We start from the raw sequence: 26,357 nt of genomic DNA, 5'->3' as shown, positions 1-26,357 counted from the left end.
CTCACACCCTGGGAGGGATACTGACATGCAAACCTCTACCTCCAGGGCGAGGACAGGGCAGGGAAATGCCAGCTATGATAAAGGTGGCCCAGGACCTGAATCAGGCCTATTGGTTTGGCCTCATACTTTGACAAATCAGAAAGTCTCTCAGATTTGAAAAATCAGAAGATCTGACCTCACCAGGCCCATAGACCCACATCAAGCCATCAACCAGCTGGAGCACTCCAGGTATCAGAGCACGTGTGCCCCCCCGCCCCCCGGCCTGCATTCCCACCCTGGGCACATCCAGCACCGCTGACTCCCAGGTCCCTCAAACAAAGAGAGTGGAGGTCCTATCTCCGCAGTGATAGCAGAGACAGTGGGCTTTCCTAGGACGTGTGGGGTCAGCCCTCAACTAGCCAAGGGAGCTGGAGCAGCCTGACTGACTGAGTCAGTCTGAGATAAGGGGTGGCACTGAAGCTCCAGTTACTGGGGAAGCCCACCAGCTCTGAGCCAGAGAAGAAAAGAAAGAAAAGAAGGGGCTTCCCTGGTGGCTCAGACAGTAAAGAATCTGCCTGCAATGCAGGAGACCTGGGTTTGATCCCTGGGTGAGGAAGATCCCCTGGAGATGGGAATGGCTACCCACTTCAGTATGCTTGCTGGGAGAATTTCATGGACAGAGGAGCCTGGCGGGCTACAGTCCATGGCGTCACAAAGAATCAGACATGACCAAGCCAGAGGGCTGCACCCAAATCCCACTTCTCTGCTCCCTGCTTGGTAACCACCAGCAACTCACTTCCCTGCTCAGACTCTTGGTTTCCTCACTGCAGTTATAGCACCAAGCTCATGGGCTGGCCATGAGTGCTAAAGGAGGGGCTCCAAGTAGAGCCCCTAGAACAACGCCTGGGACCTGGGTAACGGGCCATGAAAGTGAGCTGCTAACTCATTGTGGTTCTTGTTGTGATTCCTTCACTCGGCAAAGGAAGTTGATCAGGTGCTCCAGGGACACTGGGAAGCCTCAGCTTCATCACAGACAGGAAGTACTCCCTGGCTTGGCCATCAGAAATTATTCTCATCAGAAAAGAGAGAAGAGAGGAGAAACGAGAGAACGAGAATGAACCGACCCCAGGGAAGAGAGCCGAGGGCTGCAGGGAGTCCCTCTATAAGGGGACACTGCAGGACACATGCCCTGCACTGGACAAGGAGTGGCACACAGGTCTTTATCGTGTCTCATCCAATGGGCAGAGGTGCACAACATGGAGTATCTAAAAAGTCAGGAATTCTTGGACATAAGCAAGTAGGAGACAAACTCCAGGGTATTCAAGCTCCACACACACCTGAGCCCCTTCCAAGAGTCCCTGCTGCCAGGCGGGCAACTGACCAGCCCTTCCTGATCTGCTTGCCCAGCCCACTAGGTCTCCTTCACCACCCCCGATCCTGGCAACCAGGGAGTGAACAGGCGACCTGACCCCAGCTACATCTCGGGGAAGCTCCCCACCAACGCGCAGTCCAGAGCCTCAGAGGAAAAACCAGCTCAGAAGGTTTCACCCTTGCTTCCTCCACCCACCCCCTGCCCCTTCTCACAGAGAAAGGTGAGAAAACAAGTCATCCCTCCCCCCACACACACAAGTGACCACCTATTGCAGCAGTATCTTGGGGCAGCGCTCAAACTATAATAACCTAAACCACTTCCTGCCTCTTCAAGGAGTCACTTAGAGGAGAAAGAGCATGAGCCAGGATGGGGGTGGGGGCCAGATGCACGGCCAGACACTTTCACAGCTCCTCATCTGCTCTGACCCTGGACGTCAGCCCCAGAGGGCGCTGTGCTGGCAGCCTCTGCTGAAAGAACCCATCCTGGCCCTCAAGCTCGGCACTGGGTTTGAGTTGGACCAGACACCTGAACTGGAGCACTGGCCTCCTTGGAGACGCTGTGCAACTCTGAACAGGCTCCATCGCCCTCTTAGCCAGAGTGTTTTCCACTGCGAAGTAGAAATAACACGGACTGCTACCTTGCTGACCCAGGGCAGGTGGGGGCTTCCACAAGAGACCTGATGGGCAAGGGTTTGGTGAATGGTACCAGAGTCTGAGGGCACGAAGATTATAAACCCAAGTCGATGAATAATCTACTCATCAAGGCTGGCATTAAGACGAGGATGTTGAGCCACAAACCGTACCATGAAGGGGGATCCCAGGGTCAGTCTGGAACTAGTCTAATCTGACACAACCAAGCCTAGACCAGACAAGCTGAAACTACACAGGACTGACAAGGCAAAACAGACCCAACTTAGATGGGTTGGGGAGAAGGCAATGGCAACCCACTCCAGTACTCTTGCCTGGAAAATCCCATGGGCGGAGGAGCCTGGTAGGCTGCAGTCCATGGAGTTTCGAAGAGTCGGACACGACTGAGCAACTTCACTTTCACTTTTCACTTTCATGTATTGGAGAAGGAAATGGCAACCCACTCCAATTTTCTTGCCTGGAGAATCCCAGGGACGGCGGAGCCTGGTGGGCTGCCATCTCTGGGGTCGCACAAAGTTGGAAACGACTGAAGCGACTTAGCAGCAGCAGCAGATGGGTTGGGTTTGCTAATGCCAAAATCTGGGTCCTGTGGCCCCCGGTCTGACCTTTAAAGGCATCCACTTCTTTCCTTCCCGAGCCCCAGCTGCACAGGGCATCATAGAATCTTCGCCTTGGGCCTAGAAAGTCATGGGTAAGCCACTCGACACATACCCCTGCCTTCAGGAGGGAAGCAGTCCCATTTTATAGTCAAGGCAACTGAAGCCTGGAGTGACTGGAGGACTTGCCTAGGGTCATCTGAACAGTAACTGGTACAAAGTGGGATCACCCTCACCTAGGTGGTGTGTCTTCGTGTCCCCTGTCCACACACCCTGGATAATGTGTAGCAAGTGGGCTTGATTCTTCAAAACTGATTTTTGAAATATCTGTTTTAAAGAAACAGTCCAAGTTGTAACCCAGCTACGGAGCTCTGTGAAGGCAAACTCCTTAACTTTCCCAAATGCTATCACTTGCACCCTCTGGTCCAAACCCCGATCCACCCCTTCAACACCTGCTTCACTGACTAAGCACAGTAATTACTCAGCTTCTGAGGAGAGCCCTGGTAGTCATCCCACCCCAGCAGCAGAGAATCTGAGCCCGGGCCATCTTCACAGGGCAGGGGACAGTGCCAGGGCATCAGCAGGTTGGGAGAAAATGCCGATGACAAGCAGGCAGGCACCCCAGGCCCCAGAAGGGCACCAGACCCCATTCAACTCAGGTTGGCTCAACCTCCTCTCCTGAGAGGAGACCAGGAGGCCAAGTAGCCCAGCCAGAGGAGGGGACAGAAGCCGGCACAGTGCTGACAGCCTTGGCCTCTGGAGACCCCTCAGGGCATTTAAGGGAAGATCTGTGCCCTGAATTCCACCCCTTCCTCTGAATCCGAGGACCAGGAGCCAGTAACGCTCGATCCCTGGTAAGGAGAAAAAAAAGTCCTTGAATTCCCAAATAATTATTCTCATGAAAAATAAATGAAGTCAGGTCAAGTTCTTAATATAATGCATTCAAAAGTTACCATTGTTATTAACAGCATCATCGTTTCCTCACTTGTCCCTCTTCCCACGGCCTGCATGACTGTGCCCGTCTTGGTTTGCTAGGTACTGTACTGTCAGAGGGGAACCAAAGCCTGGGTAGGAGTTGAGAGGACACCAGGAGGCATCTCTCGAGAAGGATCCACACCTGCCCGCCTCCAGGGACACACCTGTCCACCTCCCTTCCCCCCTGAGCAGTCTGCAAACCCTCAGCGGCAACCGAAGTCAATCCCCTTCAGTTGGTCACTCAATTAAAATTCTGTTGAGTACCTGCTGTTTGTCAGACCCTGGGACCAGCACAGACACATGGAGAGGAGAAGGCCTAGGCCCTGCCCTTAATGGGGTCACCGTTTAGCAGTGATGTCTCCTCTTTAACCTAATGCACCAACTCAGCGTTGAAACATTATCAGACTTCTCTCTGGAAGGAACACGGATTCACTTCCAACCAATCAAGCCAAACACCCAAATGCCCCACCTGGAGAGAACGAAGATGCCTTCCATTCTCAACCCTGAGCCTGGTGGCAGCCCTTTCCCCCCAAAAGACACCTGCTCTCAGCAAGCATCTTCATGCTACTGACAGAGGGGACTGGAAGGGAGCAGGTTGGCAAGTGGCTTGGAAAAGGCCATTCTCAAGGCAGGAGGTCTCAAGGAAATCAGGGTCAGTACCATGGACCACCAGGTAAGGCTGGTCTCAGCCTTCCAGATCCCATCTGGCCTTCAGCCATTGCAGAAAGGACCTAAAAGAATACCCAGCCCACTCCAGCATCAACTCTGACACCTCAGGCCTCCTGGGAGAAGGTGCTGGTTTTGAGACCAGCTTCTCTCACTGGCCCTTAAAAACTAAAGCCAGGATTTTCTGGACAAGAGAGAAAAATCCATTCAAACAGCAGAGACGTTTGTGCACTTCAAAGACAACTATCTTCTGTGTAGCATCGCTCAGTAAACAGGCTGCTACTCAAAACCATTATCTCCCTTATCCCTTCTGACAACCCTCTAAAGTGGGAATTATCAGCCCTGTTTTATAGATAAAGAAACCGAGGTTCAGTGAGGGGTCATTAGTTGTTTAAACTCACACAACTCCAATTTGAGACCTCCCAGCTCTGAATTCCATGCCTCTTTCCTGTGTCAGCCTGACCACGGTGCCTAAGCACCGTACACTTAGTAACATTGGTTGAGGGGCTTCCCTGGTGGCTCAGTAGTAATCTGCCTGCAATGCAGGAGATGCAGGAGACACAGGTTCAATCCCTGGGTTGGGAAGATCCCCTGGAGAAGGGCATGGCAACCCACTCCAGTATTCTTGCCTGCAGAATCCCACGGACAGAGGAGCCTGGTGAGCTGCAGTCCATGGGATCGCAAAGGGTCGGACTGAAGCGACTGAGCACACGCACATACCACGTTGGGCGAATCTCAGCTGAGTGCCTGAGTTCTGAACACCGTCTCCTAGGCTGTTCTGAAAAGATGCCCTCGCCTCCTTCTCAGTTCAGGATCCGAGGAAGAAAGACATTGGCTCAGTGAGGGAGGAGAGGGCCCAAGAGGAGACAGTCTGTGTCAGTCTGCGGGGGGGTCCTGACTCTGTTGGGAAGGCCTCCCAGCCAGAGCTGGAGGCAGCTGACCTCGCCATCTCTCTGGGGCTCGGAGGGCAGGGCAGCAGAGGACAGACTCACCTTCGGGGATGGCGTCCTCCTGGTACACAGGCCGCAGCAGCTGCAATGGAAAGACAGAGAACCCCTCAGCCCAGCCACGGGGCAGACAACCAGGCAGGTTACTCAGCCCTGGCCTGGGGATAGCAGAGAAGCTCCTCAGGGCATGAGGGCAGGACCGCCATCCTGCTAAGGAGCCAAGAAGGGGCTTGTAGGGAACACAGGCTCTAGAATCCTCCAGAATGTTTGAGGATAGTGAGGCTTTAGCTGTCATCGAGTTTAATCCCTTGGCTGGATCCCCAATTTCCTTGATGGCAACTTGTTCCAAAGCGTGTGCTGTGGAACACTGGCCCTAGGGATGCTAACAACTCTGCTACAAAGGGTGAAGCCATCGGGGGAGTTTGGGAACCACTCGGGTGAACAAGGGTGAACCACCTTCTTCACTGCAGATGCCCTCAGAGCCTCAAACAGGTGAGCACGCACTGGGAATCTGCTCCAAGAGGAAGACAGTAGGAGGTATTTCTCAAGCTTCCTTGACCTCAGGACACATTTTACCCAGAGTATCTCGGGGGAACAGTGTCTTGGGATACACACACACCATCATCCCACCGCACCATCTTGAAGTTCCTTCGACAGGCGCTCACTGCCCACCACGTGGCCCATTCTGCTATGGAAAAGTGCCATCTGGTAGAAGGCGCTTCCTTCTTTTGAGGTGAAATCTTCCACCCTGTGACATCCCCTGGTCCTGGATCTGTGCCCTGAGACCACAAAGACCCAGCTGCTCCCTCTGCCCAGGACAGCCCGACAGGACGGCCCTGTGGAGTTAACGCTTACCCCGCGTCCCTGCTCCCTACACTGAGCCCCTGGGAGGCTCTTCCCAACACAGCTGAGTCTTTGCCTCTTGTGGCTTCACTCAGGGATCCCAGCCCTTCGCCTTCCCGGAACCGGCTGTCCATACCTGGCTCCCGGGGTTCAGCGGAGCCAGGATGATGTAGTTGGGGTCGGTGGGGGCCGTGGCGCAGGATAGTGCGGGCAGGGTGTGCTGGCTCCCGCGCTTGGTCAGCTCAGTGTAGCGCTCCCAGCCACCGAGCAGCAGCCCGTCAGAGCTGTCACACACCAGGTGACAGCTGTGGCGCTGCTCCGGCCGGGCCTGGGCCCCGTGGGTGCAGTTCTTCTCCCGCTTATTGGGGGGTGACAGGAGGTCGAGGGTCGACTTGCACGAGGCTCGTCGCAGGACCCCTCCATCTGGCCCTGGCTTGACCTGGGGGACCATGCGCCATACAAGCAGGATGATCTCGCTGGGGCAGCTCCTGGAAGTGGCGGGGAGCGGGGATCACAAAGAGACGTTGAGTCTGCTGCTGTTGCTGCTAAGTCGCTTCAGTCGTGTCCGACTCTGTGCGACCCCATAGACGGCAGCCCACCAGACTCCTCTACCCACAGGATTCTCCAGGCAAAAATACTGAAATGGGTTGCCATTTCCTTCTCCAGAAGTTGAGTCTGGGGGAGACCTAAGTCAGGCAGGGTAGGGGCCTGTGGGGGCAGAAAGAAAGAGAGGGGAAGGGGGCAGGGGCAGCCCCCAGTGCTAGAACAGGAAAGGATGCAGAGGCCAGCTAAAGCAGAGACAGCAAAGGGGTCCCTGAGGTCAATTCAAGTTGACTGGCAGGGGCTGGGAAGGGCATTGGTAATAAAGAAAGAAGACCAGATTCAACTAGTGATATTCCTCCTGAACACAGAGTACAAGCAAGCAAGCCGCCTGTGTAAACCCCTCACCCAGTCATTCTAGAAGCAAACCTAAAATGGGACTGTAACTCAGAGGGTCAAAATTGAGGGGTCCCATACAGTTTAAGTCTTCCCTGGTGGCTCAGATGGTAAAGACTCTGCCTGCAATGCGGGAGACCTGAGTTTGATCCCTGGGTGGGGAAGATCCCCTGGAGAAGGAAATGGCAACCCATTCTAGTATTCTTGCATGGAGAATCCCATGGACTGGCGGGCTGCAGTCCATGGGGTCGCACAGAGTCAGACACGACCGACCCACCATGTACCAGGATACATTTTATAGACTAACTGTTTAATTATACAACTGAAAAATCTCTGTAACATCTACCCAGCCTAGAAAACAGAAGGCTTAGCTCTGAGGTAGCAGAACTAATGAGCTCAAGGAGAAAGCGACCCCCTGGAGCCACACCATGAACCACAGGGTGTGTCTGAGAGCTTCTTCCCCCACTCTTTGCTCTGGGATTCAAATTCGCTTGGAGCCTGAACCTTCCAGTTTCAGGCCAAGTAACTGATTTCCTGAGGAGCAAAGCAAATGGCTCACAGCTGTGAAAGAGGGACGGGCCAGGCGTGTGCCCAGGGCTGGGGAGGAGAGGGGAGGTGCGAGGCAGCCCCAAGCCCCAGGCCGCCCGCTGCCCTGGTCACCGGATCTCGTGAGCCAGCTCCACGCATTTCCAGTGCTCCACAGGCCTCTCATTCAGCCGCAGCACCGTGTCCAGCTGCTGCAGCCCTGCCCGCTCCGCCGGGCCCCCTGTAGGGACAAAGAAAACTCCTGGAGCCCACGACCCCTCAGAGGGCCTGGGGTCCTTTGCCTCCACAGTGACCTTGGACAAGGATTGCTCCCCTCTGTTTCTTCATCTGTGAATGAGGGCCTGACCTTGGAGGTGCTCAGGAAGGATCTTGAAGGAGGCGCCCCTTTGCCTTCATTTCCTCCCTGCCCGCAGACCCAGTACTGGCTGACCTCTCTGCTGCCAACCTCCCCACCAGGCCCCCTCCCTCCCCAGGAGCTCCCATCCTTCAAGAACCCTTCCTTGCTGCCAGGCTCAAAGCAAGGGGGGCCCCCAGATCGCCACATCCCAGCTTCTCCTCTTAGGACGCTCACTCTGTGATTAGGAGAAGTCTTTTCTTTGTGAAAAGTAGAGAGGGAATGACTATTTTAAAGGGCTCATCAGGCTGGACTAGGATAAAATACTGATTCCAAATCAAGTTCATAAATGATTCTTATTTTCCCATGCAGCCATTGCTGAAAATATAGGTTTAGTTCCTGTTTGAAATGACTGGGAAACAAAATATAAAAGCCTATCTTCACTTTGATTAAAAACAAAGCAAAACAAAAAAAGAGTAGGTGTATTTTCATAGACCTCACTTTCATCTGTGGTCATTTAAAAATATTATTCTTTTCATTTTGAAAGGCCAGGACTCTTCAATCCAGGCTGGGGCTCCCCTTTCAGTTCCAACATCTTGTTTGCTAAGCCCGGGGCCGCCATCACCCAAGATGCTCACTCACCAGAATCCACGGCCTGGACTCGGACCGGAGAGTCACAGCAGATGGTGAAGCCAAAGCCGTCCTTCCCCCGCGGGATGGTGATCTAGGACACAGCCCTGCCCAGTTAATCCCAGAAGCCGGGAGGCTGCGCCTCTGCTCCAAGGTCGGGAAGCCCACGGGCCCCACCCCAGAGCCACCTTCCTCTCCAAGGTTTTTGGAGCCAAGAAGGAGGCTGGCCGGCCCCTCGCCGCCCCTATCTCAGCCCAGGCGTCTTGAGCACTGGGTTGCGGGCCAAGTAGGAAGGCTGGGAGCTCAGGAGGTGAGCCAGGCCCGGGACCGACAGAGCCCCAGAAGGTGCATGTCACCATCTTCAGCCCTGGCAGACATGTGACCTAGCCCTTTACCTGAGGGCCTGCCGCACTGCCTGGCTCCACCACCTGGCTCCACCTCGCCTGAGCCCCACTGCTTGCTTGGTCCTTTCCTCCCTCCCCCAGCGGCTCATGGAGCATTGCCCCAGGGCTGGCCCTGCGCTGAAGACCGAGAGATGAAGCTGAGCTGCCAGTTACCCTCCCAGAACACAGGGGAGGGAAGACAGGGATGCACACACCCACTCTCAGGCCAAGGGGCGGGGGACACACCCTGGGAGGGTCTCAGGGCCATCTACCGTCAGGGCTTCCAGGTATCCAGTGAGAGGTCCCAGGTGAGGGGACAAGTGAGGGCACAGTGCCGGCTGAACCTGAACTAGCCGGTGACCTCCCTGTGCATGCTGTGGCCTGTGTGCATGGCAGGTCCACAACCCCTCCTTTCAGGAGTTCCCTGAGAGGGCCCTGCCATCTGCATGCTCCTGTCAAAGCAACAGGCAATTCCTGGTCTTATGCAGACCTCTCCAAAGCAAAGTGGGACATGATGACCCTTAGAGCAAAAGGTGAGGAGGGTGCTAGGAAGACTCCTCTGTGCTTTGACTTTAGAAGACAGACTTGGTGCACGGCAGGAGCCAGCCAGCGCTCTGTTCGTGCGGATGGCCCGGCAGTGTCCCACCAGCAGCGGCCCGCTGGTTTAGTTTAGTGTGGCCTTGCTGCGGGCCCTCTCTGCACACCCCAGTTAGGCTTTGGGGGGCGTGCAGAAGGCCTAGCCCCTGCTTATTCCAAGAGCCATTCCTGGCTGCTCAGAGCAGGGCTATGAGAGCCACAGACTAAGGCAGCTGAAGTCAGAAAAGGGGTCTGGCTCCCTGGACATGGGGTGGGCCCTGGTGCGGCACAGGGAAAGGGCACCCCCACCCTCACCCCAGGCAGGCTGAGGAGGAAGCCAGCTCAGCAACCCTGGAGGAGCTCAAGGGTCACGGCCTTGTGAGAAGACTTCTATCTCCTTCCTTCCTTTAAGGGCTGCCTCTTCCAGGTTGGGCGCCTGGCATTCACCTGCCAGTTGACCTGAAGGCCAGGCATGGGAAAGGGGAGGGCCAGGGAGCGTGGGGTGGCCAAGGCACTTGGATGCTGTCAGGAGGCCCCTGAGGCTCTGCTTCCCACCAGCCCTGGGCCTGGATTCAAAGCGAGTTTGTAAAACAGGAAATCTGACAGACAAGGGGAAGGTGGGGGGGGGCAGGAAAATACCCCGTTCCCATAAGAATTCTGGGAAAACACACAGCTAAGGCAGGAAGAGAAAAAAATGGAAAGAAAGAAAGAAAAACAAACTCTGGAGTGAGTGTGGAAAGCCCAGGCTGAAGCCAAGGGACGATGACAGGAGACCAGTCCACTCCAGGTGATCGGCGGGGACTTTAGGGGCCCTAGGGCGACCCTCAACCCAGGCCCAAGCTGGGATGCCAACACTTTCCCCATCACCCCAGTGAGGGCCATGCCCCTCCTGCCGGGGGCACGGCTCTGAAAAACAGGCCCCAGTGCCTAGGGCTGAGAGTCTGGGTTCAGGCCTCCAGGGCTGAATCTGGAGAACAGGAGGGTGAGCCAACAAAGCAGCCTGCTCCCCACATCCAGGCAGGACTATGGACAGGAGACCTCTCTGCCTTTCTCGGCACCAGCCTGAGCAGAGCCAGTCCAGATAACAGTTCAGGCCAGCTGGGAAGAGGGGAAGAAGAAAGGGTGTGTGCTTGGTGCGAGGGGTGGGATTGCGAGAAGGAAGCAGGATCATGCTCTGTCCATCGTGACCACCAACCTCGCTGACAGTCTCCAGAGAACATGATCATCACTGCAGCCCTGATGCGGGGCTGGTTTTAGTGTGGCCATTTTACAGAGAAGAAAACCAAGGTCTAAAGCAAATGAAGCTCTCAGGGTCAGGAGGCAAGGGGAGCAGCCCTGCCCTAGCTCTAGGATATCAGCGACTCCTAGCAGAGGCCATCCTTCCAGGGTGGGTTTTGCTGTTTCCTGTCCAGAGCAGGAATTGCTACTGCTCCCGGATCTCTCCCATGCCAGCACCTCCATTCTACCCTCCTGCCTGGTTTCAGACCTTCTATCATGGAGGGTCATAGATTTCAACCCCAACCCCCAAATGCCACATTTATTGAACACTCTGCACCGGGCACTTCACACACATTCCATTTACTCTCACAGGCACCATCACATCATCATCCTATTCCATTGACGGGAAGACTGAGGCTCAGGGAGGTAGATACCGTGCACGAGAGCCAGAGCTCAAAAAGAGCAGAACTGGATGAGAGCCTGGGTCTGGCACAAAGCTAGTGCCCTCAGCCCTGCACCACATTCTGGCAGAGGATCCGTTTGGAACTTCAGTCTTGGAGCCCTGGGCACAGACTTGGGGGCACTCATGCCTGACCCTACTCCAACTGCCAGCTAGCCCCGGTCCTCAGACCTGTGGTCCCACATGACCGAGGACTTCTCAACCTCCCAGCCAGTGCCCCCTCTGTCTCACCACCCTACCACCCAGTTGCCAGTGTCGCCAGGGCTGCTCCGCAGGCTCTGGAGGGTGAGAGGGCCCTGAGAGCTGGGGACTGCAGGGAGAACACACATGTCCCGCATGAGGTGCAGGAGGCCCCCTCTCAGCATCTCCCCAGACCTAAGCCTGCCTGTTTGAAAGAGTTCATGACCTAGATTCCAGTCTGTTCATTAAAACACAGAGGGACATTGTATACTAAAGAGTCATCCCACAGTCCCATCAGCTTGGATATTCCCAAAATCTGGACATCCCTTGCCTTCACCCTGCCTACATCATGCCTTTTTTATAAGAAAAAAATGTCCCTCACGTTTCAGAAGAGTCCTGTGGGCTGAGGGATCATCCTTCCTACGCTGCCCCACATCCTAACAGTGGAGCCTCAGAGGCAAACCCTCAGTGAAGCTGAGCTCTCAACCCACCTCAAAGCATCACAGCTCCCGGGGAGGAGAAACATGTGTGCATACAGACACATAGACACAGCCTATCTCACACACAAGCGCACACCAACACATGCTAAAACACAATCGAACATACATGACACAAGACAGGAGCTGCCATCCCATCAGAAGTAGGAAAAGTCAGCAAAAAAAAAACCCCAAAAAACACAAATCCAGTTGCTCAGCCACCTAGCCACTTCCAATCTTGGGCTGGAGATGCTCTTTGCAACACACACTCCTCCGAAGTAAAAATGACAGAAAATCAACTAGATGGTCTCGGCTCAGACACCACCCCACCAGTTGTTAGGATGGCACAGGGCTGGCCTCGGCTGCCCCTAGGGAGGCGCGGCAGGTACAGGCTACCTGGGGTCCAGTTCCTGCCTCTGTCCTCCCCCCACATCACAATGAACCTGTGAGGGGCAGGAGGAGGGAAGGAAGGCCCTGCAGGGACAGAAGCCCTTCTTGGTGCGCCCCCACCCCTGACCCCTAAAGACACCCCGTGGACTGGTCCTCCCGCCCAGGGGCCAAGCACCCACCTGGCGGTAGCGGCGCTCCGAGCACACCTTGCAGAGCCCATTGAAGCGGTTCATGACTGCGGGTCCTGCCTCGGCCGCCGCCCCATGAAAACCCGACTCTCCCCACGGCAGTGGGAGCCCGCACTGCGCCCCGTCAGCCTGGCATGACCGCCCTGGGAAGCCCGCCCCGCAGAAGAATGGCAGGAAATCACCTCTCACCTCCCCAAGCCCTGTCTGTGCTGTGTGCCTCTGCACGATAAGCCCGAAGGCTTCCTGAAACCTCCGAATGACAAGGAAGAGGGAGAGTTTTATATTAAAATTCCTGTCAACTAGTTAGTATTCCCCCGGCCCTGGCGGGGAGAGGGCGCCTTTGTTCTGGCTGCATTCTCCGCCATGGGCCACTTTGTGATTCCAGTGTTCTCACAAACACTCCTGGCTGGAGGAGAACCCAGGCAGAAAACACGGCCCACCCTGTAACAACGCCGCCTCCCCCTGCAAATCCCAGGGTCCTCAGTAGCAAACACAGGTAACGAACTCAGCCTGAGGACTTAAGGATGCTTGGGACGTGGTGGGGTGGGGTGGGGGCTGCACCCACAGACTTTCCAGGTCAAGACAGGGAATACGAAACATTTGGAGTCTGCCTGCCACCCAGAAGGCACTTAAAAGTCAGTTTTCTCATCCATGTACATGGGCTGCTTTAAGGAGCTGATGTGAAAGCATTAGTCGCTCAGTTGTCTCCAACTCTTCAGCCACCCCATAGATTGTAGCCCGCCAGGTTCCTCTGTCCATAGGTTTCCCAGGCAAGAATACTGCTCTGGGTTGCCATTTGATGACAGACCATAAAGTCAAGTCAGGAAGCGATTTCCAGTCACCAGATAATCCAGCCTCCTCCCTTTACTGGTGAAGAAGTGGGGGCCTGGAGCCGTTGAGATGACAAGCAGGGCGGGATGGGGCTGGGATCAGAGCCCCAGTCTTAGTCTCTGACTTGTAGAGCAGAGCCTGGGGAGCCGAGAGCCCCTTCCACCCACCTGAGGAAAACGACCCCGCCACTCACGTTCTTGATGCCAGAGAGGGTCCCTCGGTCCAGCCCAGCTTTGGTTGCTGTGACAGTGGGCAGGTCACCCCAGTCTCCCAGCCTCCATCACCCCATGCACACCTTTCGGGGTTCTCCCTGTGCCCTCACCAAGCCTCTGACAATTACCCCCAGCTTGCTGAGTCCTACGGACATCTCCGAGTATACAAACCCAGAAAAATCAAACAACCTCGCAAGGATGTGTCTGTGTGCAAAGTCCGGCCTGAAGCAGGACTCTCCCAGGTCACCTAGAAACCTGCAGTGTTGATGCTCACGCAATTCCCATGAATCCCCAGGGACATTCCCAGGTCACCATCCCCTCTGTGCTCAGCATGTACGGAGAGGGGCCTTTCAGCTCCCACACTGAAGCTGGAGGAAAGCTTTGAAACTCGGCACGAAGCCACAGAAAACAGACCTGGCAAGTTACTCTAATACTGTACTATCCTATATGTTAGCGATTAGACACAAGTTGCAGTTGAAATTAAAATTAATTCAAATTAAGTAAAATTTAAAATTCAGGTCTTTGGTCATACTAGCCACATTTCAAGTGCTCAGTAGCCATAGGTGGCTAGTGGCTGCTGTACTGAACATCACATGAGGACAGGGACCTCTGAACTGTAGACAGCTATAGGTCAGCACCTGGCACAAAGCCTGGCCCATGTAGATGTTCAATAAATATCTAATGAATGAGGCACTTCCCTGGTGGTCCAGTGGCTAAGACTCTGCGCCCCCAAAGTAGGGGGTGGCCAGGTTCAATCCCCTGTCAGGGAACTAGATTCCACACACCGCAACTGAAGATCCCACATACTGCAACTAAGACCCAGCACAGCCAAATAAATAAATATATTTTTAAAAAACCCTAATGAATGAATGAGTGAATGATTTGAGTAAATGAAACGGAAAATGTCTTATAGATAATAATACACCTAAATGTCACATGTTCTCACGGAAAACATCACTGTCCTGTTTTCCCAACTAGGCCACTTGCAGGAGGCAGCCATACCTGAAGCCGTAATTCAGATGCCACCTCTGCTACTTGCTGGCTTGTGGCCATGGAAAGTGACCTAACATCTCTGAACCTTACACATCCCATTCATCTGGGGGATTGGTAGTTAACAACCACCTCAGAGGTGGCACTGAGGGTCATGTTAGGGAATAACAGCGGGCCTGCTCAAGCGCTGGGAGCTTGTTTCTCCCTGTCTGAGTTGTTAGGGGAAACCAGAGATCACCTCCCATGGCCGGCAAAGAGATGGATTTGGATAAATATCCCAGAATCCCCGTGGGAAGGTTCCTCTCCAGATTCGAAGCCCTAAAGAAGTGAGAACCCATCTCATGGTCTCAGGCTCCGTGACAGCCACTCCATGACACCAGAGGAGGGGTAGGGGGGTGCCGAATCTGAAGGGGAGCTGGGTCACAGCACTTGGGGTAAGCAAGGGTCTGAGGGGACCTCGGGAAGGAGGATTCGACTTCAAGAGACTGGAAGTCAGTACGACCCAGACACTTCCATCTCCAGGGACCGGAGCCTGGCTATCTCCCTACTCCTGCATCAAGCGTGAGTAACCCGAGGAAAGCACAGAAATAACCTCTTAAAAATGCACAACTTCCTGGGTCTCCAAGCACCAAGTGACTCGGAGTCTCAGGCACCAAACGCTGCCTTGTTCAGGGGTCTCCTGGGCCAAGGGACTGACCAGAAGCAAGTTAGAGCCCAGAGCAGTGCTGAGGGCCCGTCAGTCCTGCCCAGGCTTGGGCCCACCTACCTTGAATTTCTCCCCGTTCTCAGCATCCTCACCTCCCGGCGTCCTCAACAACGGTTCTGGAAGGTGACACAGCAGAGTCAGAAAGTCTCTACTGGCATCTAAGCACCCGTCCCACAGACCACCCAGAGGCCAAAGCCAGGGTTCCAGGCCCACGTGGTGGCCCAGGTCACTGCTGGCCTCCAGGGTGTGGCAGTGCCCCAGCTCGGGCCAGGCAGAGATCAGGAGCCAGGTCTGTGTGCAGGAAAGGCAGAGCATAAGGCAAAAATCCTCAGGCCCCACAGCAGGGCCCACCAGCCTGTCTGCAGAGGTGGGTCCCCCAAGGTCAGCCAGGCAGCCTGTAGGGGGTCCTGAGACCACTGACCCTGAGGAGGGGGCCACACAGGAAGGTCCAGAAACCCAGCCCTCCGTGATCTAGAGGCCAAGGGAGCCGAGCCACTTGGGGTCAGGCCACAACCCTCTCCAAGGAAAGCCCAACCAGAAGAGTAAAGGCATCATGGATGTGAGGCTATGCTCTAGCAGGTGCCCGTGAGACGTTCCTGGACCCAGGGTCTGGTGGTGGCCTGGGGTGAGGTGACTCATGCCACAAAACACAGTGACCGACGCTACCATGCAGGAAGGGAGGAGGCGAGCCCCGGGCCAGCAGAGTGTCTGGGCAGAGCTAAAGGTGGTGTGCACGCACCTCTCAGGGGCCGCAGTCTCCGCCTGGCCACCTTCAGGTGCTTGGTCTGGCCCAGGGCCTCCCCCAGCAGGTAGTACCAGCCATTGACCTCCTGTCGTGAGAGAAGGCGTGACATTCTCAGAGAAGGCAGAGGGCACGGGGTAGGCAGCCACCGATCCGCTGAGTGCCTCCCTCAGGAGCAGAATCTCTACAGGGACAGACACGCAAGCCTCCCTTCCACAAAGGGAGCTGCCATGCCTGCACCTCCGGGAAGCCCTTCCTGAAGACAGAGCGGGTCCTCCCCTTTGCTGAATTCCCACCGTCTCTTGTCCCTGAAGAGCAAGTCAACCCAAAGGCCCGCCTCCCCAGCTAGGCTGTGCAAGGCTCTGTGATGTGCCTAGCACTGTTCCTAGTACACAGAAAGTGAAAGTGTTAGTCACTCATTCATGTCTAACTCTATGTGACCCCATGGACTGTAGCCTGCCAGGCTCCTCTGTTCATGGAATTCTCCAGGCAAGAATACTGGAGTAGGTTGCCATATCCTTCTCCAGGGGATCTTCTCAATCCAGGGATCAAACCCAGGTCTCCCACACTGCAGGAAATTCTTTACCACCTGAGCCACCAGGAAAGCCTGGTACACAGAAGGAGCAAAATAAAGCTTGACAAAACAGAAGGGCGGGAAGGGAGGAAAGCAGGCAACCTGAGGCTCCTGAGCAGGCTCCAGGTGGGGGTGGAGGGACATCTCCACCCAAGAAGGAAAGCCAAGGCTGCAGTTAAGATATCTGTGACCCACATGCAGAATAGAGTCCTCAGCCACCCACCCCAGACTTCACTTCCAAGACGCAGAGCTGGGTGGCAGGATGGAGCAGGTCACCAGGACATCTCCAGGGATGTGCGAGAGGAGCACTCCCTTCCCTGCTCAAAAGCCTCCAGTGCGGGGAGTGCAGTCCAAGTAGAGGTGGGTAAGGGTCTGGCCACCCAGAGACAAGGCCCTCCAGATCCCAGAGTTCTCACCTGCCTGAAGGAAAGTTCCACCAGGACACTCACTCCATCCCCGAGCACTAGCTAGGCCCAGAAACACAAGCCTGGGCCCACAACGTCAAGCGGCTCCTAGAACAGACTACGAGAAGCACCCAGCCTTCATCCTCCAGGGCAGGGACTGCTCTGAGCTCTGAAGGACCTACCAGTGTCCTTAGAGAAGACACTGGACTCAGAGCCTCCTGGGAAGACTTGGAGCCGCCACACAACTGGTCTGTGATATCAAAGAGCTAAGATGAGGGAGTGATGGTCACGCGGGTGACAGTGTGGTCTCAGTGGGGTACCATCTCAGAGATAGAAGCCCTGCCCCAGGGCTTCCAGGCAAGCACCTCTGCCTGTACCAGCCCCGGCCGAGATGGCCTGACTCTACAAGAAGTTTCCCTTGGACCCACCTTGTCCGGAGTCAGAAGGGACTTCACCCCGAAGCTCATGCAGCCGATAAGTCCACTTTGTCTGGGAGAACAAGAGACGCTCGCATCAGCACCTTCTCGTCGCACTATATCAAGAGGCCAACTGTCAAGGGTAACACAGGTTTGCCTGGTGCACTGCGGTTTACAAAGCACTTTCACCTGCACCATTTCATTTGATCTTTCCAACTCTGTGAGTTAGGCTGGAGTGGCGCTATTCTCTCCGTTTCACAAAGGAAAAAACGGAGGCTGAGTTGATCCCCTTCCTAAGGTCACAGGACTTACAGTAGTTGAGCCCCAAGGGAAACCCATCAGAGAAGCTCAGAGCTACGTTGGAGGTTTGAGTTGTTCTGGTGCTGTGGGTCTGAAGAGCTGGTCCCCACAGGGAATTTCAGCTCACACATCAGCTGGTGATGCTGAATTCAGGAGAAAAGTGATGGGACCTAAAGCTCAAGAAGCTTTGTCTTGGGTCCAGACAGGAGCTGGTTAGTGCTTGGACAGTTTCAAATCAAGGTTCAAACCAACCTGACACACAAAAGTTCCCAATTCCAATCTGACTTGACTGCCAGCTGGGCAAGCAGACATGAGCCAAGGTCAGGACTCATGGGAATGTCATGCTATGTCGACAGGCTTGAGTTCAGTTGGATCCTACTTGACCAAGAGTAATTCAAAGTTCCTGAAAAATGTTCATCGCTGAGTTCCAAGGTCCAACAATCAGGGACGGATTGATACTTGGCAGCTTTCAATAATGACAGTATGTGCTGTGCTTAGCTGCTCAGTCATGTCCGATTCTTTCTGACCCCATGGACTGCAGCATGCCATGCTCCTCTGTCCTTAGGGATTCTCCAGGCAAAAATACCGGAATGGGTTGCCATGCCCTCCTCCAGGGAATATTCCCAACCCAGGGATCAAACCCAGGTCTCCCACATTGCAGGCAGATTCATTACCGACTGAACCACCAAGGAAGCCCAAGAATGACAGTATAGATGAACATTACTGAAATGCAAAATATAATCCTGCTATTATGAGAAAAAAAAGTTTACAAATCTATAGATTAATGAGAAAGATGCCCACCAAAATATTAATAGTTGTACCTGGTAGGTGGGATAAGAAAGGGTTTTGTTTCCTCCTTAGAGTTTTTTAGCATTTTTAAATTTTCATAGGGAACAAGCACTTCTTTCAGAATCAGAAAAAAAAAAAAAACAAAAACAGTATAAATGTATTCAAAAGTATTCTATCCTACCACATCTTTCTCTAGCCTAACACTAGAGTCGCTTTTTTTCCCCACCTCTCCTTTCTTCTCTCTTAGCACATCTCCAAGTCAGTTCCCTTCAGAGACTGGTTTAATATTAACAGCTATTAATCGAGAAACAACATAGGTGTTAAGACTGGAGCGGAAGGGACTTCTCTGATGGTCAAGCAGTTAAGGATCTGCCTTGCAGTGCAAGAGAGGCGGATTCGATCCAGGTCCGGGAACTAAGATCCCGCTGCCACAGAGCCACTAAGCCAGAGCGTTGCAACTAGAGAACCCGCCTGCTGCAATTACTAAAGCCTGAGCTCCGGAGCCCATTCCGGGCAGACTAGAGAATCTACGCTCTGCAGTGAAAGACCCCACACGATGCAATGAAGACCCCACAAGCTGCCACTACAACTCGACACAGCCAAATAAAAGACAAATATTTAAAAATAAAAACACTGGAGCGGAACCCTGACGGTTAACTTCAGTATCTGAGGGATCCACATGGATGAAGGAGTTCTGGGGAAGGTGCAATTTCAAAGCCGAGGATGGAATGAACTGCCTGTAAAGAACTAACTCCCTGGAGATGAGCCTCCCTGGAGACTGGGCTGCGGGGGGCCTGAGCCAGTGCATGGAACCCCCTGAAGAGCCTGCTCCCGGGCTCCAGACCCAGAAGGTTCAAGGTGGGTTCTGGACACAGGCGTCTGGAGAAAGCCGTCCAGGGGATCCTACGGGGCACCCACCATGCCTGCCCCATGAGCACCAGAGGTCTACAACGTCTTTACAAATACACTTTGTTTGGATTCTCCAGAAAGAGTGGCAGCAGCCTACCACCCGAAAGTGAGCAAAATGGGTTCTCGCAGATAGCCTTGCCGAGTGAGGGGCAGGAAGGCAGGATGAGGGCCGCTGATCCTGAGACTCGGCGCCCCTCCCTGCAGAGGCACGCTCTGCACCGGGCCCTGTCTCACCAGCTGCTCTCATTCTGCTACTCCTCACTCCCCGCGCTCTCTTCCTGCCCCCCTTTCCTGCAGCCTGGGCTGCGAGTGCTCCCTCCCCCTTGCACTAACAAGGGGGAGGGAGCACCCCCCCTTGCCAGCCCCCTCCTATCTCACCAGGCGGATTAATCATCTCCCCCTAGAGGACAGTGCAGTCACTCCATTAAAGCCACCCATCCACATCCACCCCCCAACCCACCACCAAAAACAAACCCTCCTCCCTCCTGGTACATGGCCAAGTCGGCACTACTGGAGGTGCAGCCGCAGTGACCAGAATGAGTGGCAGCCGCTGACCTGAGCTGCCGCTCCAGAAAAGCCTTGTCAAGACTTTGCCAAAGTCCTCATCATGGATTTCGTTCTGTTCATCAACACATTCAAGAGCAACGCAGCTGGTATCCAGGTGCCCACACTGCCTTGCTGCGCACTTTCCTTTCACACTGGGTACGGCCGTAACTGTCTAAATCTCCCAGGCACGATGCTTTAGCTGTAATAAAGGCTGTCTCTTCCTGCTCTTCAGTAAGTGGAGTTTTTATCCCCTGGTGCTCAGAGAATGCTAAATGGTTGATAGCCTCCCATGAGCTTTGCTTCCTGCGAAGGGGCCTCCAATGATTTCATGATACTTCAGGCCCAGCAAATTGTCACAATCAATGTCCATAAACAGGAACCTCTAAGTGTTCTTCAATTAGCTACTCCTGAAGCCTGTTTTTAAAAACCTTTGGAAGAAGAAAGACTTCTTTTATGCGGAACCTGAATACATGGCAATCTACTAGTCAGGCAATAAACTTGGGAACTGGTGATCGCCTGAAATTTTGCTAGGCACAGAGTCTCAGGGGCCAAGACTTGGGTACTTCTGAAAGCTGAACCCTGAACTTGGTGAAGGTTTGACAAATGGATGAATCCATCATTCCCAAGTTGGCAGGCTCTGGGCAAGGAGCCCCAGCATTAAGGAAACAAGACAAACACTCAGGAATTTAAACAGCAGTTCAAGGCAGCAATACAAGGGATGTCACTAGACAGGGCGAGATTGACAGATGAGCAGTGCAGGCAATAAATGCTGGATGCTCAGAGCGGCAAGAAGTGGTTTAGAACTGAGACGTTCTAAGAAGACCTAAGACAGTGAAGCCAGAGAGAGGGAAAGGAAGAGCATTCCAGGCAAAGGGAACAGCTGGTGCAAAGGCTCAGAGGTAAGGCTTCATGGAGCATTCATGAGCAATAGTACAGACAGTCCTCCATACGCAAGGATGAGGAACCCGTGGATATGGAGGACCAACTGTACTACACCACTTTATAGAAGGGACTTGAGCATCCATGGATTTTGGTATCTACGGGGGTCCTGGAACTAATCCCCAGTGGATACGGAGAGATGGCTATACTCGGCTCAGTTTATTTTTTAGCACACGGTAGGAAACCCGCTAACAAAAAGAAAATGCATTATTTTAGGGGAATGCACTTTACTTTTCTCTCCCAGGGGCCTTAAACTATTTCTGTTACAGACTTATCCCATTGAATCTCAATTTATTTTGAATTTGATGACTTAAACTGCACACACATTTTCCCATTCATCTTCTCTTTCCTTGGTCTCAGTCCCCATCTCTGGTCACAAGCTTCCTAACTTTAGGGTGCTGTACTTGGCACTGGCATGGTTTATAAAGTAGTTGAAAGAGGAGAGGGTACAAAGAAAGTGTACAGCAAACAGCCTCTCCATCTGTGTAATTACTATCAGCATAAAAGCTTATGTTCTGCAAACGTATATTGTGTGTGTTTTAGGTTGTTTTTTGTTTTTTTTTTTTAACTTGGTGCATAACAGCACAATTCTAAGACTGTTCTCTTACCACAAGTTCTGAAAACACCAGGACTGACATTAGAAGCTTCAGCTTGGCTCTTTCCACATCACTGAACAAAACTTTAAGTAGTTCAGTTCCATAGTCAGTGATATTATGGAGTTACTGTTAATTTTTAAATGTGATAATGGCATTGTGGCTGTTCTGTTTTTTAAGTCATCTTTTAGAGAGATCTATAGCTCAGATGAGCTGATGTGCTTTAAAATAATCCACTGGAGGAAGGGACAGTGGGTGAGGCCGTAAATGAAGTAAAATCGGCCACATGTTGATCATTGATGAAGCTGGGCTACAAGTATGTGAGGGCTTATTACATATTTTCTAACTTTGCATATGTTTGAAAATGTCTATAATTTCTTAAAGACTCACAGAACCCCAAGTCGAAAGAAACCTTTGAAATCACTGCCTTTTACAGGTGAGGAAATTGGGGCCCAGAGCCGGGAAGTGACCTGTCCACGGTCTCACAGCGAGGAGGAGCTACGCCAGAATCTACTGCCCTGAGGCCTGGTTCTCCTCAGCTCCCACCATGCTCACCACAGGACCCGAAATCAGCCTGCCCCTCCCAGCAATGGACCGTCCTGTTTCTCTACTACATGCTTACAGCAGTCCCTGGAAGGATCGCGAGAATTCATGAAACAGATGCCCCCCCTTTCATCTCCTATCAGTCTCAAAATGTAACTGCCACATATTCAGCTGGACGACTGACATAAAACTGTATTAAAAATGCTGTGAGAGGTGGCCTGAGGCATAAGCACACCGATGCAGGAAAGGTTTGGCTTTGGAGCTTTTTATCACCTGTGTGAGCCAGTCAGGTGTACTGTATCATGTGACTTGATGCCAGGCTACCTGGATTTGTGTCTTGTTTTCACCACATGCTGGCTGTGTTACCTTGGGCAAGTTGCTTAACCTCTCTGTGCCTGTAAAAGAGAAACATTAAGAACGCCTACCTTATATGGTATTGTGAGGATACTGTGTCCACACAATAGATAATGATTAAATATGCTTAAGGTCCACACACGTGGTGGACACGCAGTGCTTGATAAACAAGAGCAATGATATCACCTTGGGCACGTTCCTTGGCCTTAGTAAATCTCGGTTTCCTCTCCTCTGAAGAGACAGACAGTAGTAATTCCTACCTCTCAGGGTCGTTGTGAGGATTAAATGAGCTAATGTATGTAAAGTGCTTGGCACAGAGAAGGGTTCATAAATGTTTGCTCCCTTCCTTCTGCAATTGTCCTTCACATTGTGAAGTTGAATGTCCGTCCTTCACAGACACACAGTTTGATTTGAGAGTGTTCAGCAGGGCAGGGGTTTCCGGCAATGGCTCTGCCTGTCTCCCGCAGCTCAGAGGCCTTCTCATTCAGAGATGGATCGATAACCATGCCTCCCGCCCGCCGAGCCGGTCACTGTGGAGCTGGCACCTCGGGCAGGGCCATCTGTTCAGAAAGCAGGCCTGTCTGCGCCTGCTCTGTCCCTCTTTGAGCTTTGGGTTGGGACTGTGACCACAAGCTTGACTGTGTTTTGTTTAATAAGGAATCTCACTTTCCCAAAATAGGCAACAAGTGGAGACACTGCCTCTGTCACGCTGCCTCCCCGGGTGCTGACTCACTTTCCCCGACCTCACTCTCTTTTCCAAAAACCGACAAGTGCTCTGCTGCCACTTCTCCAGCCGGCTCTGCCTGGCTCGCTCCGCTCTTGCAGGGGAAATGGCGACTCCCACAGTTTGGTGTCTGCCTCTGGCACCCGCTCCACTCCTCGCCTCTGTCCACTGGGCTCAGCAGGCATCCTTCTGTTTGTCTGCCACTCCTCCTCTGTCTGCTTCCCAGATGGCACTGCTGCTGCTGCCAAGTCGCTTCAGTCGTGTCTGACTCTGTGCGACCCCTTAGACGACAGCCCACCAGGCTCCTCTGTCCCTGGGATTCTCCAGGCAGGAATACTGGAGTGGGTTGCCATTTCCTTCTCCAATGCATGCATGCATGTTAAGTCACTTCAGTCATGTCCGACTCTGTGCGACCCTACAGACAGCGGCCCACCAGGCACTAGTGGTAAAGAACTCGCCTGCCGATGCAGGACACATAAGAGACACGAGTTCGATCTCTGGGTTGGAAAGAGCCGGTGAAGAAGGGCATGGCAACCCACTCCGGTGTTCTTGCCTGGAGAATCCCAAGGACAGAGGAGCCTGGTGGGCTATGGTCCATGGGGTCACAAAGAGTCAGACACGACTGAAACGACTCGGCACACTCGGCTCCTCTGTCTCCTTCAGGGCCTTCCCTTCCTGTGTCCATCCCTTTAAGACAGGATTCTGATGGTCCTGGGTACTCACTGTCTTCCTGGGCGCTCTCAGCTGCTCGAAATTTCCCCCCTCACCTTGGCGGCCATGGCTCCCACATCTCCACAGACCTCTCTCTCCCCTGCCCTCCAGGTCAGCAATGGCATCTCTCCTGCACAGCTCTCAGCTGCTTGCCCTCCAGGCACCTCCATCCCGCCCTATCCAAAGCTGCTCTCCCTTCCCCTCCAGTGCATTTTGACTTCGCTAGAGACATCGCTGGCCACCCATGAGTCATCCTTGGCTTCTCCCACTGCGCTCACAGCCAATCACCAGTAAGCACTATTGGTTTAGGCTGCTAAATGCATTTGAGTCTGTTTCCCGCCTCTCTATCCCTAAATCATCTCTCTCACAGATCGCCACAAGAATCTCCCAGCTCCTCCCCAACCTTCCCAAGACTTACCAGAGTGATAGAGCTAAATACACCCCTGTCATTCCTCTGCTCAGCACCCTTCAGTATCGCCCCATGACCAGATTCCCAAACACCAAACTGGCTGCATGAGGTTCACCCTGAGAACTTGTGTAAATGCAGATTCCTCCGCCCTGCCCTTGAAAATCTGGACTGAATCAATCTGATGTGTTACCTGGGAACCGAGGTTCCCCACAAGCATCCCCGATGATTCTGATGCATTGCCAGGACTGAGAACTACTGACCCTTTGGAGAAACTCACACTCCAAAGAAAACCTATAGACTCATCCGTTTAGTTTACGCCATCCTCTTCATCTTATCTCCAGCCAATCCCTACTTTTAACCTCCAGCAACACCAACAAGTTTGCAAATCCCGCCTCATGCTGGCCCTGCCCTCTGCACTCTACCCGCTGAGACTGAAGACTCCAGGGTCTAAATACCTGGCTTTCCATCTTGCCTCTACTGTTCACTGCCATGTGACCTTAGGCAAGTTACTCCCTTTCTTAGCTTCAGTTTCCTTTTCTGAAAACTTAAAAACAAACATGTACTTTCCTTCAGTTCAGTTCAGTCGCTCAGTCGTGTCTGACTCTTTGCGACCCCATGAATTGCAGCATGCCAGGCCTCCCTGTCCATCACCAACTCCCGGAGTTCACTCAGACTCACGTCCATCAAGTCAGTGATGCCATCCAGCCATCTCATCCTCTGTCGTCCCCTTCTCCTCCTGCCCCCAATCCCTCCCAGCATCAGAGTCTTTTCCAATGAGTCAACTCTTCACATGAGGTGGCCAAAGTACTGGAGTTTCAGCTTTAAGCATCATTCCTTCCAAAGAAATCCCAGGGCTGATCCGCCTTCAGAATGGACTGGTTGGATCTCCTTGCAGTCCAAGGGACTCTCAAGAGTCTTCTCCAATGCCACAGTTCAAAAGCATCAATTCTTCAGCACTCAGCTTTCTTCACAGTCCAACTCTCACATCCATACATGACCACTGGAAATATCATAGCCTTGACTAGACGGACCTTTGTTGGCAAAGTAATGTCTCTGCTTTTCAATATGGTATCTAGGTTGGTCATAACTTTTCTCCCAAGGAGTAAGCATCTTTTAATTTCATAGCTGCAGTCACCATCTGCAGTGATTTTGGAGCCCCCCAAAATAAAGTCTGACACTGTTTCCCCATCTATTTCCCATGAAGTGATGGGACCAGATGCCATGATCTTCGTTTTCTGAATGTTGAGCTTTAAGCTAACTTTTTCACTCTCCTCTTTCACTTTCATCAAGAGGCTTTTTAGTTCCTCTTCACTTTCTGCCATAAGGGTGGTGTCATCTGCATATCTGGGGTTATTGATATTTCTCCCTGCAATCTTGATTCCAGCTTGTGCTTTTTCCAGCCCAGCGTTTCTCATGATGTACTCTGCATAAAAGTTAAATAAGCAGGGTGACAATATACAGCCTTGAGGTACTCCTTTTCCTATTTGGAACCAGTCTGTTGTTCCATGTCCAGTTCTAACTGTTGCTTCCTGACCTGCATACAGGTTTCTCAAGAGGCAGGTCAGGTGGTCTGGTATTCCCATCTCTTTCAGAATTTTCCACAGTTTATTGTTATCCACACAGTCAAAGGCTTTGGCATAGTCAATAAAGCAGAAATCGATGTTTTTCTTGTACTTTCCTTAGAGTTGTCTTAAGAACTAAATGAGATAAGGCACTGTTAACCCCTGGCTTGTGGTAACACCCAGGAAATGGTTGCTCTTGTTATCAACTGTGTCTCCTCCTCACCCACACCCTCAAGTCTCTGTCAGAGGTCCTCTCCCAAGAAGGATAGTCTCTGACTGACCCCATGTGTCCCCAGCACCTGCAACAGAGTTGCCACATGGGTGGCCACGAAATGGCAGCTCAGTGAATGAGATCTACAGTGCCATGAGCACCAGTCCACGATAACAAGTAGATACTCTGCTGAAAGACAGATCTTTCGCTATGCAGGTTGTTGTTCAGTGCTCAGTCATGTCCAATTCTTTGTGACCCCATGGATTGCAGCACACCAGGCTTCCCTGTCCTTCACTATCTCCCAGAGTTTTCTCAAACTCATGTCCATTGAGTTCATGATGCCATCCAACCATCTCATCCTCTGTCGTCCCCTTCTCCTCCTGCCCTCAATCTTTCCCAGCATCAGGGTCTTTTCCAATGAGTTGGCTCCTCGAATCAGGTGGCCAAAGTGTTGAAGCTTCAGCTTTAACATCAGTCCTTCCAATTAATGTTCAGGGCTGATTTCCTTTAGGACTGACTTAGGTTGCATCTTGCTCTCCAAGGGACTCTC

At 52.9% G+C, this 26,357-nt stretch overlaps 1 protein-coding gene across 5 annotated transcripts in view; it reads right to left on the bottom strand.

The window, feature by feature from the left end:
* The window catches only part of RGS3 (regulator of G protein signaling 3), a 137,360-nt gene that overhangs the window by 85,400 nt on the left and 25,603 nt on the right, over nt 1–26,357 (bottom strand). For 2 of the 5 annotated variants that reach the window (XM_027550571.1, XM_027550572.1), the window contains 7 exons: nt 17,230–17,350; nt 15,821–15,911; nt 15,142–15,197; nt 8,484–8,565; nt 7,622–7,727; nt 6,162–6,513; nt 5,228–5,267 (listed from right to left, as the gene is read on the bottom strand). In XM_027550571.1, the coding sequence (XP_027406372.1) occupies nt 5,228–5,267; nt 6,162–6,513; nt 7,622–7,727; nt 8,484–8,565; nt 15,142–15,197; nt 15,821–15,911; nt 17,230–17,350 (848 nt within the window). Of the gene's footprint in view, nt 1–5,227; nt 5,268–6,161; nt 6,514–7,621; nt 7,728–8,483; nt 8,566–12,333; nt 12,757–15,141; nt 15,198–15,820; nt 15,912–17,229; nt 17,351–26,357 lie in introns of those variants that run through there. The other 3 variants (XM_027550574.1, XM_027550579.1, XM_027550573.1) reach the window with 3 other exon arrangements.

Source organism: Bos indicus x Bos taurus, chromosome 8 (genome assembly GCF_003369695.1).
Source record: "Bos indicus x Bos taurus breed Angus x Brahman F1 hybrid chromosome 8, Bos_hybrid_MaternalHap_v2.0, whole genome shotgun sequence".
Taxonomy (NCBI): domain Eukaryota; kingdom Metazoa; phylum Chordata; class Mammalia; order Artiodactyla; family Bovidae; genus Bos; species Bos indicus x Bos taurus.
Note: the sequence above shows the minus strand (reverse complement) of the source record. Positions and strands in the feature narration are given on the sequence as shown.